Source organism: Dermacentor variabilis, chromosome 3 (assembly GCF_050947875.1).
Source record: "Dermacentor variabilis isolate Ectoservices chromosome 3, ASM5094787v1, whole genome shotgun sequence".
Taxonomy (NCBI): domain Eukaryota; kingdom Metazoa; phylum Arthropoda; class Arachnida; order Ixodida; family Ixodidae; genus Dermacentor; species Dermacentor variabilis.
Genome location: NC_134570.1, coordinates 156,895,607 through 156,912,866, shown reverse-complemented (window position 1 = coordinate 156,912,866; position 17,260 = coordinate 156,895,607). Strand labels below are relative to the sequence as shown.

The 17,260-nt window shown below is 45.5% G+C and overlaps 1 protein-coding gene across 1 annotated transcript in view; it reads left to right on the top strand.

The window, feature by feature from the left end:
• The window catches only part of SppL (signal peptide peptidase-like protein), a 101,303-nt gene extending 85,605 nt beyond the window's left edge, over positions 1-15,698 (top strand). The window contains exons 10-13 of the mRNA XM_075686583.1: positions 1,780-1,825; positions 3,295-3,442; positions 3,896-4,005; positions 6,298-15,698. Coding sequence (XP_075542698.1) covers positions 1,780-1,825; positions 3,295-3,442; positions 3,896-4,005; positions 6,298-6,366 — 373 coding nt within the window. The 3' untranslated portion in view covers positions 6,367-15,698. The remainder of the gene's footprint in view (positions 1-1,779; positions 1,826-3,294; positions 3,443-3,895; positions 4,006-6,297) is intronic.
• The last annotated feature ends 1,562 nt before the right edge of the window (positions 15,699-17,260 follow it).

Sequence of the window (17,260 nt, the reverse complement as noted above, 5' to 3'; positions counted from 1 at the left end):
CTCATATGCACGCACACATGCACGCACGCATACCTAATATTATGACCCAGCTGATCGTAGCACAGAGACACAAAGCAGCTTGTAGCTTTAAGTTACTCGCAGGTGGATGACAGTACTATTTCTCTTTTGTGAAACTTTCTGCACCTTGTTGGTCTTCGCAGCTCTAATTCGACCTATTGGATAAATGTTTCAATTATATTCGTGATAAGTAGCGGTGTGTGGATACCAAGTAGTCGATTCCGATTCGAATATCATACCGAATCAAGAAAAAAAAAAAGCTGAATATTGAATCGAATGTGAAACGTCAGAAAATTTTTCACAAAATTTAATGCTTACAAATTTTGAGCAAGAAAATGTGGTGCTACACATGCTCAGGAGTCTCCTAGCATTGCATAAACAACAATGTCAACAAGCTGTCAATAACATAGGGACATAGAAATCAAGTTATACAGTGCGGTCTGCTCTTATTAATGGGAACACCAGATGAATATGCCAGCGCTTGACCACAGCTCAGATCTAGAATAGGAAGGTCTGGAAAATATATTTTTTTTTATAGATAGAATCTCTCTTGAATAGAATCAAGTGCATTTTTCTTCTGAAGCTGATGAATTAGCGACATTCTGTTGTACTGAATACCAATGAGGTACTCGGTTTAATAGTGGACCTGTGTTTTGCAGCAATCTTTTATTTGTTGCATCAAAAGTTTTGCTTTCCTGATTTTCTCCAACATGCAGAAGGACTATCCCAACTTTACGGCAGGTGGGTTATTGTAAGGCCAATCTGCGCGATGAACGAAGGAACCCCGCATCATGTGACTCAATCGGCACTCCGCGCGTAGCTGCCATTCGGTGTTGTTTGCCACCTGTCAAAGAATCTGAATTCTGGAGGGTTACGGCAAGTTCGTGACGCTTGCACCGAGCTCGATGCAATCCACGCATCGGGCTTGTGTTGGGGAGCGCTCGCAGTGACAAAGTCCACTGCCCCGTCGGCCGAAGCAACCCGCTGTCCTTTTTATTGAATGGTAAATAATTCGATTCGCGAATCAAATTACTTGGACATTCACTATTTGATTCGATTCGGCGATATTCAATATTCGCACACCCCTAATTATAAGTGTTCCTCCACAGGAGTGGGCTATACTACTGTGCAGCAATATGGTAACATGCAGGCTTACCATCTTTTATTCACTTCTGGTTACCTTTTGTTGCTCAAGTTTGCTTCTATTACCGTTGTGTGAGTAATGCCTAAGAACAGATGAGCAGGGGTCTGCTTGGAGCCTATGTTTCGACATGGGGACTATACTTGATCGAGGCTTACGAAGCCGCTTGGCTCAGGGCTGAGGATCCCCTCGTTTGCTCACTGTTAGTCGATTCATGTCTCCGGCTTCCCATGATCCCTGTGCCATACGTAGTGGCAGGCCGAATAGAGTTAGAGAGAAAATGAATATAATAGAGTGAGAACATAAGACATCTATTTTGGTTCATTGATTAATTGCAGGGTGATAGTGATCCTGGCCGGGACAGCATGTCAAGTCTGTTCCAATTCTCTTCATTTTGAAGCTTTACCAGTAGTCTGGGTGGGCCTTGGCATGTTCGACTGGTTTTAAGCGGTGGACGATAAGAAAGGAATAAAATCAAGTGAAAGGAGTTCTTATATTGTGTGCTGGCGCATATTATACAAGGGATTGTTGCCTTTGTCTTGTGGGATGTGTTTAAGTTTTCCTCCCCCACACGCCACATTCTCTCATCCTTGTCACCTCGCTCCCTCTCCTGGCTGCAGTGTGCATAGCAGTGGCCACTTCTCCATGCTGGGATTAGGTGATATCGTGAGTACCCTCTCTCTTCGTCTCTTTTTCCCCCCTTCATACTTTTCCAGCTTAAAGTAACACTAAAAGATATTCTGCCCATTCTGATAAATCACTCCTCCCAAAACTATCACTTTCACTTTTTTGGTGGAAAAAGTGTAGGTTATATTAGTGGAGAAAATGAAGACCAAATGTGCTGCTTCTTAATTTGTTGCCTGAATTGTGGCCCGAGGGGCATCATTATTGCAGCACTTTTCATGACATTTTCATGTACAGTTGAACTTAATTTTAACGAAGTAGCAGTCAACATGAAAATGTCTTTGTTATTTCTGACATATGTTATAAGCACATATTCATTGCATGCTGATATTGCCAAGACACACTTCAAGTTTTGTACTTCATAATATCCGATAATTCGTTACATCTGTGTTGGTTATATAGAGATTCGATTGTATTCAGACGCATTCAATGTGTGAAAAGTCCAATAAAGCTTGTCATTTCAGTTTAAGTTTACCATTTTTTTCAATGCAGCAAGGTGCTCCCTCGTAAGTGAATTGTTAACGTGGCTACTAGCACCTTCCAAAATCTTTCAGTGTTAACGAAGATTTGGTGTGGCTATATTGAGGTGATGTCTCATATCTTTATATATATATCTTTATATATCAATATCTTTTTCACCATACCAGGCTTCCACTGATGGTAAAACAGACCTGTTTGGTGTTATAGAAATGCCTCCTACTAATATAGCTTAACTTCATACCTTCTTAAATTTTTAACGCCATTTGGTAGTGTAATTAGGCATATTGCATCCAAGTCAACATTGAAATCGCTTCAACGCAAAATTTCTTGCAAATGCTAATCACATTTAAAATTCCATAAACTCATGTTAAACGCATGCACTTCTTTTTTTGTGTCACCAATGCCTGCAGTCATTGTGTGTCACAATCTTGTTAGAAGTTTAGTAGCCACTGTACTAACTGCCGCGTGCAGCATTTTTTGCACCAGTGGTAACCGAGCAATGACTGCTACACCAGTAAATATATTGGCACACACTTTCACAGCTATATACATGCTTGAGAGGACACCAAGTTCTCAACAAATGTTCGCAGACTTTGTGGTCATAATGAGCCTTTTGTACATTACGTAGCTGTCATGGCCTGCAACCTGCTTAAGTATTTACGAGTCGTAGAATAGCAATTTGCATTTGTAGGGCCGCATTTGTGCTAGGCATTCTACAATCACGTGCGTAAACTACATCTTAAGGTTCGTTGCGCCCGGTACCTCGTGATTCGCTACAGTATGTGCTTGCCTGCCGAGCTCTGCCTGAAGGCACAGTTCACGGTGTCCTTCTGTTGGAGAAGAGGGGGAGAGAAAGTTGCCTGGTGATTAGCAGCACATTGACCTGCCTTTCTAAGCTCAATCTGGGCATGGTCACCCTTGCCGGTTTGAGGAGGCATAACGCCGCGTCCATGCTCGTGTCGTTTCTGCAGGTGATGCCAGGCCTGCTTCTGTGCTTCGTGCTGCGCTACGACGCCTACAAGAAGGCCCAGCTGAGCTCGGCTGAGACGGGCGTGCCGCCACCCAACCACCTCAACAAGATCTCCTACTTCCACTGCTCCCTCATTGGCTACTTCCTGGGTGGGTCTTTCCTCTCGGTGACGTCACCGTTGTATCATTCGCGCCTAACTGCAGAGAGGCGAACCCTGATACATCCTGCTACATTTCAGCAACATATGAGAAGCAAAGAGAAGCATAGCGCAAAATTTTTGTGTCACTGCACCCTTTATGGTCATGGCTGACCGTTTTGATAGCAGTCGAAGAGAGCTCAGTAAAGGCTAGGAAGCCATGGCGTTCAAGTGTCGTGTTACCAGTTGAGGCATCGCCCCCCTCCTTGCTGCTGACTGACCATTTGATTTCTTGACTTTGCTAGAACTGTTTTATAGTGCTGGTAACAATAATTCTCTCTTGTGTTTAACATGAATGCTTTTCCCTGAATAAAACCTGTTTGAAGTTCACCACTATGTTTCGTCCCTTCTGTGCCTCTGGGTGTTCTTTTTTCTGCGCCTCCAAGTGAATTCTCTAAACTGGCAGGCCTGCTGACGGCCACGGTGTCCTCGGAGGTGTTCAAGGCTGCCCAGCCTGCGCTGCTCTACCTGGTTCCTTTCACGTTACTTCCGCTGCTGACCATGGCCTACCTCAAGGTGAGCTCAAGCGGGACGTGTGCCGAGTGTGCTGTCCAGATGCCCTTACTTATGCGCACGTACATGCGTGTGTGGTCTGTTCTGTTTATGGCTCGCTCGAATGCAGTAGGCCGATCGCATGGGCAGCAGGCAGAAAGAAAACATGAACTTCACAGAAGGAGAAGGGATCGGTGCTGGTCTCATTTCGAATTTTGAACAGTGCAACACTGAACAAGGACAAAAGAAGTGGATGCACACAGTGCTAACTTCTAGCAACTTCTTCATTCCGAAAGAGCAGATACACAGGCAAACCTCGATATAATGATAGTCACGATGTAACGAACTATTTTGATTTCCCGATCTTAGTTCCATTAAAAACTCTTTTTTTTTTCTTTTTGCGATTTAACGAAGTAATTTCGTTACACGGTTTCTATTTAACAAATGTTTAGGTCATTTCAGGCATGTACTTGAAGCCTGTATGGCTACTAAATCTATAGCAAAAAACTATAAACATGTCCGCCTAGGCAAAAGTTATTGCAGGTGTCCTTCCACATCGAAAGTTTGATGACAAAAACGCCGTCAAAGTGCGCGTGCCGGGACGCGATAGGGAGGAAACACCGCTGCGTCATTTGTTGCGGGGCATGCGACAGCTCACAGCGCTCGGAGACATGATCAGGCGTGCGCTAGAGGGGGAGGGGAAGGCATAAATGTGCGCCTCTTTGCCCTCTCCCCCATCGCGCGTGCGTCTCTACCTTGCACACGACCATGCGCAGGCCACGCGCCATATCATGGAGGTAATCTCCTTGCGGCAAGTGCAAAGTGCGAGCTGAGACGGTTGGTGCATTAATGCGCATTGGGTTCTTGATCGTGTAATGTTGGCGGTCATGTAATCTCAAGTTTCCGAGATACAGTGTGAAGCGCTCGTGCACGTTATGACGGTGAGTTCACGGTCATCGAGTGAGATCTGTTAGTGCTTGCCCGAGTGCGTGTGACACCAATAAAACTATGACCCTTTTAACGCGATAGCGTTAAGGAGCTCGTGTCGCAGAAAAGCCGGTGTCGTCGGCGTCGGCGTCCGCGGCGTTGGCCGTGAGCGATAAATCACGGCAGGCACTTCATAAATAAAAAGCAACTTCCAAGATGGGCTGGGTGGGAATCGAACCAGGGTCTCCGGAGTGTGAGACGGAGACGTTACCACTGAGCCACGAGTTCGATGCTTCAAAGCGGTACAAAAGCGCCTCTAGTGATCGCGGTATTACCTTAGAAACGAGCTGTTTCTAAGGCTCAGGCGTGCGTCGCTTGCTGAGGCGTACATTTCGTTGTCGCGCCGAACGCTGCGTTGCTCGACGCTCACCGCGTCCGATGCGGGGCGCGTAGTCGCTGTGCCGTAGCCCAATACCCCTTGGCGGGTCGACGGGAACGCTGTCGCGTTCCACTCTTGAAGGCGAAGCTTAAGCGTCCTCCAATTTTTACTTCGTGCAGTTGTCTTTCCTGCATATCGCCATCAATGCTCCGTTTATTTTATTTTATTTTTGCTGCTCAGGACGAATATCCGTATCATTTTACACTTTTGTTTGTAATTTGTGGGTGCCGGCGATGGACACTAAGCATGGTCAGCCATGGTGTCCATGATATGCGGCGCCGAGCGACGCAGCGCAAGCAAATCTCGGACGCCATGAGCCATGTCGACGCATTACTCTCGGCGCGATTTGCACCGCAGGCACTGGCGCTCATAAGCGCACTACATTATGAGCCGTCCTTGTGGCGATTTGTTTGTAGGTGCTTAATAACATGATACTATCCCCCAGGAATGCTCTGCAAATTTGTGAATTTGTTTTTACTGCTGAAACTTTAAAACGTCGAATTAACTAAATTCGCAACTTAACGAAGTTTTGTGTTGCAAGTTTAGCTTCATTGTATCAAGGTTCGACATATATAAAACAGATAGAAATAGAGAACAAGCGTGGGAATAAGAGATTGATTGAAACTGATATGTAATCATGTCATGTCACTCTTGCCATAGACACCAAGATAATGTAGCTTTCCACTGGGTAGTGCAAGTGAAGACTGATCTCAAGGATTTCACTAGTCAACTGATTGCAGTGCCTGGGAATAATCTTCATGGGCTTAAGGTCCAGGCTGCCACCACATTGCTGGCAATGACTTGCCATTCTAGTATCGTCCTCTTACATGTAAGGAACATATGTTAGAGCTTCTACAACCTCAAAAATATGTCTGCACTCCTTCAAGCTAGACAGGTGCTTTCTAGGCAGCGATGCGAGCTCAAGTTCCACACCTTGGTTTTTCTCGCAGGGTGACTTGAGGCGGATGTGGAGCGAGCCGTTCATCAGCAGCCCGCCTTCCAAGCATCTGGACGTCTGACAGACATCGTGTGCACGTCTGTTTCTTCTGCCGCTACCGTTCTCGCCTACATGCCCACACATCTGAGCACATGCGTGTGTGTGTGTGGGACGTTGACTGACAAGCTGCATGCGATAGTGCTTGGAAGAAAAATGCATCGACCTCATCACTTCAGCACCTCACGCAACCTGCCTCTCATCGTCATCTCCCCCTGGGGACAATGACCGTTGGCCGTGACTGGAAGTCATTGCACTGTGGCTGGTCTGTTGGGGGGGGGGGCACGTGCACATTCATCATCCCTCCATCTAGAGGTTTGGGTTGGACTTTGCACCCATCTGTGACTGGCTGGCACATTGCTCGTAGGCCACTGTGAGTGGAGGAACGGAGTGCGGCGGAACCTGTGCACAGTGATGTGTCCAGAGTCATGCCGTGGCTGTCTTGAGCAGATGTTTGTGTTGACGGGTGAAAGATGGAAGTCGAAAAGAGGCGAGCCTCAGGTGCATCCTAGGCAGGAGCTACCCCATAGTTTGTGCCTGTCATGCATGGCATTTCTTTTTCTTCTCTTTAGTATTGTCTGTTATCGACCCCAAGTGGTAGACATTAGCACACGTGAAAGAGTCTAAAAAGAACAAAAAGAAAAGAAAGCGACAGATTGTAGAAGAACAGCGAATCAGGGACATTGGAAGTTTTCCATATTGTAAGCATCACACAGGAAAACGAGCGCTCGTCTTTTGCTCTCCTTGAGACGACCTTTCCCATCTGAGCACTGCTTCCAACATGGGTAACTTATACCAGTGTCACGCGGCCACTTTTGATCGCGATGAAGCCCGATCCAGATCTAAATGCTCTACGGCGATTGGCTCCCTCACGCAGCTTGCCCAAAGGAGCCAATCACTGACCACAAAATTCTATTCGAATCGGGCTTGATCACGATCAAAAGTGTGCTATGTGTGCTACACCTGCACTATATATTGCCTGTTTCAATAAGCTTCTACAGTCCAGAGTGGTAGAGTCGTGTGTGTTCTAAAGCTTTTAGAAAGAAGAAAATTAGAAGGATGGCATTTTGGGGCATTCTTGCAACGGGCTCAACTGCACTTGCCAGTGCCATCTCTAGCTCGGAAGAGGCTCCCATGTGCTCTGTATACTGGGTGCATTGGCCTGTCTTGTTGCAAAGTCTGAGATGGCAACAGGAAGCAGGGAGAGTGCGCGGTTGATGGTGTTTCTGTTGCTTGCCTATAGGTCATGTCCAAAACATGATGACCACAACGTGGTTCTAGCTCTGAAGTCACTTCCGACACGTGCAGTTCACGAAAGCAAAGCCTTCGAGATCTGTTTCAGTTACTGTGGAGATACGGATGCTAGGGGCTGGCTTTGAACGCTACCTGTTCAACCATTCTCGCTTCGTTTCTCCCGTTGTAGTGCAAGCTCATGCTCTGTGACCGTTTAGCGCGGAACGCAGGTCAGTATGCCAAAAAACAATACTTTTTTTCTAGCTCGATTTTATGAGATGTGAAAGGGTTGGACCGGCAGCCTGTCCTGTTGGCGAGCAACAGGAGATTGACATCTGAAGACGGTGTGCTGATCTTGCCCATTGTCGTCCCGCCTGTGGCCAAAGTTGGCAGAGCAGAGAGAGTTGCCGAGCCGCTCAAGAGATACTAATTAGTCTGGAGCACAACTTAACACTCTTAGTGACCCCAGAGCCACACTACCTGCATTCTCTATTCACAGCTAAGCTTCATTTCTTTACTGATTTGCAAGCCTTTATTTGTTTTCTTTTTTCTTCACAGTAGAGTCTTGCAGGTATGATTGCATTTCGTTGAGGATGCAAAAGCTGTGCTCTTTGATTGCCTCCTGAATCACCCCATATAGTCGTGAAAAGATACATACTGGTGTGCTGCATTGGTTGCACCTTTGCTGTTGAAAGAGCAGGGCCAATTTAATTAAGTATGTATCTTTAGTCGTCTTGCCAAGCTGACTTGCAAGAGCAACTGCAGGGCGTTATGCTATCTTTTGTAGAAATGTTGCTATCAACCAACAGCTGCAATATGTTCGTATTTTTCAGGAAAGCAAGTAGCAAAAGCTTGAGCCGGGACACCTTGGCACTCCCTATCGCTCAGGTTGATTAACTCTATTCATCACATAAAAGTTACTGAAAACTTGTCCATCAGGCTCATGGTGCGGTGTCTCTATAACGCTGCACGTAACAGTTCCAGGACAGGCACCATTCTGCTTGCTTTCCTGTGAAAGTGGCACCAAAAAAAATATGTTGCTTCACCCTAAGTATGAAGCAGTTGCAGTGATGGCTTGCATCTGTGCGTTGTCATCTGCTGCCTGCCAAATGATATGCGCATTGTATTGGAGAAATTTGTCAAAAATGCCTGATTCGCATAAAGTGCTACAATAGACATTATGCAAAATCTGCAAGTGCACTTCACCACACATCTTCCTTTCACATAACCAAGATGGCAGACTTCTCGCTAAAATCATAATCGGAAGTGTCAACATGCGGGATGGTGACATAATTCCCGCCACCGTCAATTCCCCGCACCATCCAAGCTTTAGAAACACGCGTCTCAGCTTTGACAGCGCTACTAACGTGGGAACATGGCCACATTGGTTAGGGCAAGGCAGCTGTGTGGGAAAGCCTGCATACAGACTTTCACATATCGTCTATTTCGTTTTTTTTTAGTATGCTAGCATAGACTAAGTCAAAACAGCACATTCTGGCTGAATGTAAACATCATGGCTGACACACAAAAAAATTTGTCTCGGTGTCAATATGTCATCATAGATCCTGTGACACAGAGTCAGCTGTCAGGCAACGTTCAACCTATGAGTGTTGCGGTCATAGAACGTCCGAGATTTATGGGTACTGTGACAGCGCTGTGTGCATCTTGTCTCTCTGTCTCAAGTTGGATTGTTCAAAAATGCTACAAAGTACTGTGACGAGCCCATAACAGCTGTTGGATATTTGAGGAAAAGTGAATTGGCATGCAAGTAACATGTTCCACTGCCGCTGCTTGCAAAGCAAGCATCTTGCTTTTGGGGCAGGAGCTCTTGCCCCATCCAGTTTCTCTGTTAAGCCTTCTGCCTGACACGGCCACCTTGTGCAACCCCTTTTGTGTGCTGCAACTTATTTATGGAACCATCGTCATTCGTCATGTCCGCTCATTTTGCTGCAGCTATGCGCATTTCTTGTGCCACCCATTGCAAGGTGCAGGAGTGGCCAAGAATCTTGCTGCTGAAGAACGCTGCCACATTTGCGTTGGGTACTATCGGTTCTTGGCGTGCAGTTGACAAATGCCTCACTTGGAGTGGATTGCCCGAGCATCGTTTACACATTTGCCGAGCACAGTTTGCACAGGGCCGCACTTAGTTGTTCTGGTTCACTGCCAGGTTCAAATGTGCTTGGAGTGCCTAAAGCAAATGCAATGGCCAAATGTACTGTACTTGCTGTTGAGTTCGCCAGCTGTATTGGGAATCATTAAGCTGAAACTGTACTCGTGCCTCAACGTGCAGTGGAGGTGATGAAAGAGCCCAAGACAATGATGACCACCCAATTTGAAGAGTTCTGTGGTGCTATGTGAAAATTGAGGATATCGGCAGTTCGTCACACTTGATTACAAGGTAGCTGTTGCTACTGCATTTGTGTACATCTTTTAGCATTGTGGTGTTGTGGAAGCGAGTCTATTCTCATTAAGCATATCGCATTTGTGTACACCTTTAGCCTTTAATGTTAAGAAACATAGCTAAACACTAGTAATGACACCTTTTGCAAACTCTGGATTGAAGTCTACAGAAGCTTCCAAATCAGCCAGCCAGCAGCCCGTCAGTTACGCCTTGTTATGTTCACTGCAGCTTTCTGGTTGCGTGAACAACATATTCGCTCTCAGTTTCCTTCCTGTCCTTTATGACCTTAGGTTTTGTCATGGCAGCACAATACAGCATATCACCTACTGTGATGGTTGTCTAAAAGCTTAATACCAGTACGGTACAGGTCCTCTGCACATCACGCAGACTTCGGCCATGATGCATGTTCAGTAGCGTAGTCCAGGCCATCAAGACCTAAGCCAATGGCACCCATAGCCAACTACAGTAAACCCTTGTCATAACGAAATAGCTTTATTCAAAGCTTTAGAGCACAGCTCTCAGGCACCCGTTCCTGTGTTGAGTGTTGGCGTACCTCGGTGTGAGGAGGAAAATGGAGGAGGAGGATATGGCGAAAGCGTGAAAATAAATGCATAGGGCCGTGCGAAACATGTTCTGCGGCGACGATGCTTACGAGATGGCGCCAAAGTAGTGCGTGTCGTCTATTCACCGATGACGCCATCGATAAGGCATGTGGCGAGCGCATCCACCGATACCATATATGGAAACAAAGCCCTGCATGAGTGGAGGTCTACCTGCCATGGCTGCTGTGAATCGCACCCCCACATCACCCATGGAGTACCACTGCCTCTTGCGATCTCGCAATTAGCGGGTCAGTCGTGCCACATTTCAGTCTGTTTGCAACGTGCCGCGCAAGACAGATTGTCTGCACCAGCCAATATATCGCAAAATGAAGACACATATGGAGCTGCGCTCAAATTTCACATTAGGGAGCATCGTAATCGTTGGTGAATTTTTTTGTGGTTCCGACCAAGGAAGTTAAAGAAAAGAACATCTGCTGGAGTAGAAGTCGCCTATGCCGGCCTATGAGCTCAGGTGAAGCTGGTGGCGGCAATCTTGCGGAAAGCAGGAAGCGGCCTCCCAAGGGCTTCGCAGCGTTTTGCGCCAACTTTTCCAGCAGTGTTTAATTGCTTAATGAATTTTGAAGTTCAAATGCAACACTGTGGGCTATGAGGCAAGCCATTTTGAAGGTCTCCGGATTGCAGATATACGAGTGTTGGGGCATTTTTCCATCTTAACGGCATCAATATGCAGCTGCCGCAATGTAAACAAAAATTCATGCAATAATTAGCGTTTATTCACTTTCTTTAATGCAGTGTAGAAGTTGATCAATCATGAAAGCTGTCAGAACAAAAAACAATTAAAAACTGAAAATGTAGCATGAGAAGTAGCAGTACATGCAACAAACATAAGTATTCATTATTATCTTCATTATCATCAGGTCTTGCCAGTGCTTTGCCATCCTCATGGGATGGAGGGTCTCGGAACTTTGGTTGCGACTGTTTCCTTTTAGCCTGGAATATAAAATTTTTCCTTTAGTCTAGAGCAAGGTAATGCTAATCTGCAACCTTATTTAAATGAGAAGAATAGCGTTAACATGTCAACTGCTTGTACGTCAACTTTCCCATATACGCCCGAGCACGCTAGCACATTTTGAGACCCGCACAGCACCACGCATGGCAAGATACAACGGCCCGAAACACGAGCTGCAATGACTGCCGTGCTTTTGCACCCCCCCCCCCCCTCCGCAAGATGGCGATTCAGCGGCTTCACTTTACAGCCACTCACTCCACTCCAGTGGTTTTTCTTTAACCTCCTTGGTTTCAACTAAATTACTTGCTTTGTAGATTGGATTAGTATTCGGAGTTATGATTGGCACAGGACTTTGGTTGGTATGGAGTTGAGAGTGGGGAAACTGACATGGGGCCACTTATTGCAGCAAAGACAGCGACCCTTTGGTTTTCTTTGTATCAAGCTGGAAAGGCAAAAAGCCCTGCAAAGGCGAATCTGCCATGTGGCGGCAGCTCCTTGGGACTATGACTTTGTCATGCCATGCTAGCAGACAGATGAGGCAGCTCTTCACTGTCATCAGCAGAATTTTGCCATCATCATGTTGTATTGTAGCTTTGTCTCTACATACTTTGTTATGACAAGTGTTCACTGTTTTCTGACTTCTCTTTCTACATGTTCTGAGCACGAGTGACCCAGTGGTGCATACCTCTATGCATGTTGCCCTGCAGGGTAGTATAATGTACATTCATGTGCATTCGTTTGCTGATGTAGGGAAAATAGCTGTGGCTTTTGTCTCCTGTATAAGATTTTCGCAGTTCGGTGTAGAATTGTTTGCTGGCCTGTACTTATTCCAATGCTTTTATTTTCTTCTTTCAGACTTTGGCACAAAACTTAACAGGGGTACTAAAGGCGAACATTAAGTCAAGCTGGAGTGACAGAATAGGGTTCCAGAATGTCCGAGTGTCACTTTTATTGAGAACAAAGCTTTTTTGCAAGTGAGATAGCGACATAAACATGGGACAGTGTTTGCTTCGCCATTGTGAACGCATGTCTCATTTGTAATTGCTGAAGGGTACTAAGTAGATATACAGTAGTTCAATTCTGGTGTTAAAAAGATAATTACGTTGCAATCAAATGTAAAGAGCAATGCATTTGCTCAATCAAATATAACGCCAAAGAAAGAGCTCCTTTTCGAGGCAGCATTTGTTACGTGGCGCCCCCTTTGTGTGCGACCCACTGCAGAAATTGGTGCAGAGCGTGACCTCTAAAATTGTCAGTGCAGAATAAAACACGTGCATGATGCAATTTAGCCTAATCTGTTCATGTTATGTGCTTTGCTCAAAACATGCACTGTTTTTTCAATGTTGTTTTTTTGAGTGACTAAGTGGTGTCTTGGCAAAGAACAAGTGAACCATAAGCTATGTCACTCTAACCTGACATAATGTTTGCCTTTAGTTCCACCCGAACCTTCGGAAGCTTGCACAAATTTTCAGTGATACTAGCTTTGTGATGGTGTTATGAAATGCACATCCTGCCTATCAAAGTCTGCATGAGACTTTAAGTGACTAAAGGCCAACGCACCTCAGTGGTTTAAATCTGAGCACACCTCTTTGTGTTACCAGACGTTAGTGCACAAACTTTTGAGGCTTACGTACCCCTCTTGACATGGCAGGTGGCCTTTTTGATCTCGCCTGCACTGTCGGCACAGTCCAAATGTCCAGGCTAACTTAGCGCACAGGGAGCCTCGAACTCCTATCTGCTTTTAAGCAAGAACCTTTCTCTTGCAACATTTTGCCAGAGAAGCCGGGTGTTCTGCAGAGTGTAGGCCTTGACAGCTAGCAGATGGGGAACTTGACGCAGAGGTCGCAGTTGCAGAGCCCCAGATCGAGCATCGTGCTGTATCAGAGAGTACAGTTGAACCTCACAATAATGAAATCGGCAGGGAACGCGAAAAAATTTGCTTTTGCGAGAATTTTGTTGTTGCGAAGTGAGACAGCACAGATAGGTAATGCATTGCAGAACGAAACTTCACTGTCAAAATTCCGTTAGCTTACATTGGCAAGCTTTACTCGAGGATATAGAACCGCATTGACGACAGTACAAAGTGCGCCACATGCGTCGATTGGCATGGCAGTGGCAGCACTGCCATGGAGCAGTATTCTCGGTCACTTGCTTTTTGAGATACGGTCACTTGAGCGAGATTTTACATAACTCGACACTGGGCGCAGAGCATCAGTGATCCACGCCATGTTGACGCATCTATTGGCCAGCACAAATGTGATCGTATCTTGTATAACCGAAGGCAGTCTAGGTTATGGCCCCTTCGCGCGAATGTACGTACGGCACTGAATCCGCATGTGATGCCTATCGAGTGTCACCAAAACCAGCGTATTGAAGCAAGGGATGCGTAATTCCGGACAGCCGCTCAGTCACGGCCCAATGTGTGGCACTCCATGCCGCGACCGCCATTTCAAGCACCGTAAACGATTCCGCGTAGGTGGGACGGGGATTTCCTTGTCTTTGCTGCATTTTTCTCACTGAGACGCACATTACACACGGCACATGTGTGCAAAAACTGTCGTCACATGCCTATAGCAACATGCGTGCTGCTTCAAACGGGCGATCAACAAACGACGTGTTTCCAGTGCAGGCAATCGCTTCCGGCGCTTGGTTGTTTTTGTAAACAAAAATGGCGCCGCCCGTGCAAGTGTTGCAGTGGTATTTTACGCAATTTTAGTGCGAAGCAATCACATTTGAGCACATTTGGAGCCTGCTAGCCTTGCACGAGTAAGTAATATGCGGGGTTAATTTCTGGCAAATTTCGTTGAAGCAAGATTGCAGTAGGGCAACATTTTGTTGTCGAGAGGTATGAAATGCATTGAATCCTATGGGCTTTTGCCAGGGATACGAAAATATTTCATTGTCGCGGGATTTCATTACCGCGGGTTTCGACTGTACTAGCAGCCATTGCTGTGACGGTTGAAAAAAAAAAAAAAAAGAAAGCTTGCTTCTTGTGATCAGAGGCCGCAGCCACTAAAGAAATGAACTGCAGTGCTTGGACAATGCTTCTTGTGAGGATACAGCATTGGGCGTGCAGCTTCGGCCACTCCAGTGACTGCCAATCCTTCAGTCCTTCCCCATTGCACACTTCGTAGTAGACGTGCACACTCAGCACGCCTTATTTCAGTTGAACGCACAGGCCTCTTTGTTTCTGCTACCACAAGGCTGGAGAAAGCTAAGCTTAGGGGTTGAAGTCCCGCAACCCTCTGTCCCCCGGTTACATCTGCAAGCATCGCTAGTCTGCCAGAGATCATTCGCATCGTCGATATTTGATAGGTTCTTGCCCCTCTGTCTAACAAGGCCACTGGCCTGCTTGCAATTTGCAGAGGAGGTGTCTCTGTTGTGTGGCAGCTTTGTGATCTTTCAGTCAGTCAGTTGGTCGTCGCAATCGTCTAAAGCATTTCGTCTTTCCCAGTCTTCCCGGGGTTTCTTAGGAACGCGCCAATGTGATGCGGCTTTCTCCGAGTGTTGTTCTTTTTTTTGTAGGTCGTTGATTATTTATTGCATTCCTGTACACACAGTTGAGAACCAGGTGACAGCAGCTCTATGCGCGATATGTGATGCTGAGGGCACCTCTCTCTCTCTCTCCTTTGAGACTCAGATCGTTTCATATTAGATTATACATATTATATATATATATATAAATATATACATATGAAATGTGTGTATATACATATGATGAAATGTGAGTTTGCGGCTTCCAGTTGGACAAAGCCACGGCGATGTGCCACTGCGACTTTTATCGTTGTACTATTGAGATTAGCGCTTGACAAAACATAGAGTGAGCTGCAGTGGCAAAAGGGTTTTATATCCATGTGTCTGTGTGTTTTGTGGCTTGTTCCTTATACATATATATATAAATATATAACAAATGTTGTAAGAGACCTTAATTCATGTGGAAGCACAAAAAGTATATTTCATGCCTGATTGTGTGAATTGCGTGGTGTGGGCTACGGTGTGATTGATCTGACGCACACCTCGGTGTCTCCTAATTAAAGGCCAAGCACAAAAAGTGTGTTGAGACGAATGGACTGCTGTTGTTTTAGACTCCTTTCTTTTTGTGTGTCTGTGTGTCTGTCTGGTTTTTTTAATAAAGCCTCACTGCTGCTTGTTCCCTGCTGCTTGTTTTGCACTACTCGGCATTGCCGAGAATCTGTGCCATTTCACTAAAGTGCCTCCATACTGTTGCTGCAATGATGTGTTATGAAGAAACTCCCAAAGTTTCGGGAACTGAGCTGAGCAACACACCGCCAACAAAAGTGTTGGCACTGCCCTGTTGAGCTCGAGGTCACAGTTTCGATCGTGGCTGCCGCATGTCCGTGGAGGTGAAATCCACTCGTGTACTTGTGCACTCGGATTTCTCGGAGTCGCCCACTGCGGCGTGCCTCATAATGAGATCGTGGTTAAACAACTTTTGTCTGATTACTATCGGCTTTATGATTGACAAGAGAATTGTGATTGAGTTAGCTATGCACCAACAGAAAATTCAATTATAGAAATGGTGGAACAGTTGATCTGAAACAGTGTGCACTGAACTCTGCACGGCAGAGGGAGCAAAGGAGGGATGATGATGACAGCAACAAGCGATTTACTATTAATTAAGTCTCATAGAATGAGAATAACACATTGTGCACTGGTTGGAGTGTTCCATGTACAAGCTTTAGTCTATCTTCATTCGGTTGCTATGAATTAAGTGTGACATTTTCGTATTATTTTGATACCGCCATCATTCTAATGTTTCGTGGTTTGCAGTGTGTAGAAGGAATACTTGCTTATGTGTGATGTCGATAGGAAATTAAAATGAATTTAATTGACTTTGTTTGAACCTTTGATAAGATTGAGTACGGGTGTCAAAAAAACGTAACATATTTTAGTAGAGGCCTTATAAATATTTTGTAAGCTAATAATTGCATGCCACTCATAGACAATGTTCCCCTCAAGTAGCCATGTTTCTTTATTGACTCTTTTTTAGTGTACAGTACATAGCTGTTTCATTTAAGGTCTGACGTGATCACTAATCTGCAGTATTTGTATTCGCTGACAGAAGATAAACAATGACCGTTAACCGGGTGTGCATAGGATACTGGCCTCTTTTTTTGTGTTGTTGACACTGTTTAGTCATGGACTCCCATAATAGCCACATGCCTAATTCAACAAGAATTATTTTTTTAATGCAGCTAGCATTCTTTGGAAATTTCATGCACTATAAGGGTTCAATCTATCTGCATCTCTAACCGTTTTCTTGGTGACTTGCTTCACTGGGTAATTCATGGTCAGTGCCACTGGGCATGAGCTGCCTCTTCAACGAAAAAAATAAAATACCTTCAATTTCACCATTGCTGAACGGAGTCTATTCACACAGGCACCCACACGTCAACTTCGTGGCAGCACCACTAGATGGCACGGCATATTCAGTCGGAAGTGCGAGAGAGAAGCCCAGCTGCATAAATGCCTCGTATGTGACACATTTCGGTGGTGGCAATACAGTACGGCACTACATTGTTTCAATGCTAATCGCATTAAAATCGACAGTCATCCCGGGATGGTTTCTGACAAATTTCCTTTAATTTAGACATTTTTTGATGCTGCTAAAGTACTATAAGCTACACCCCTGAACTTGGCAGGCGACAATTTTTACCACTAATAGCTGCTTGCCAATATTTTGTGCAAAAAT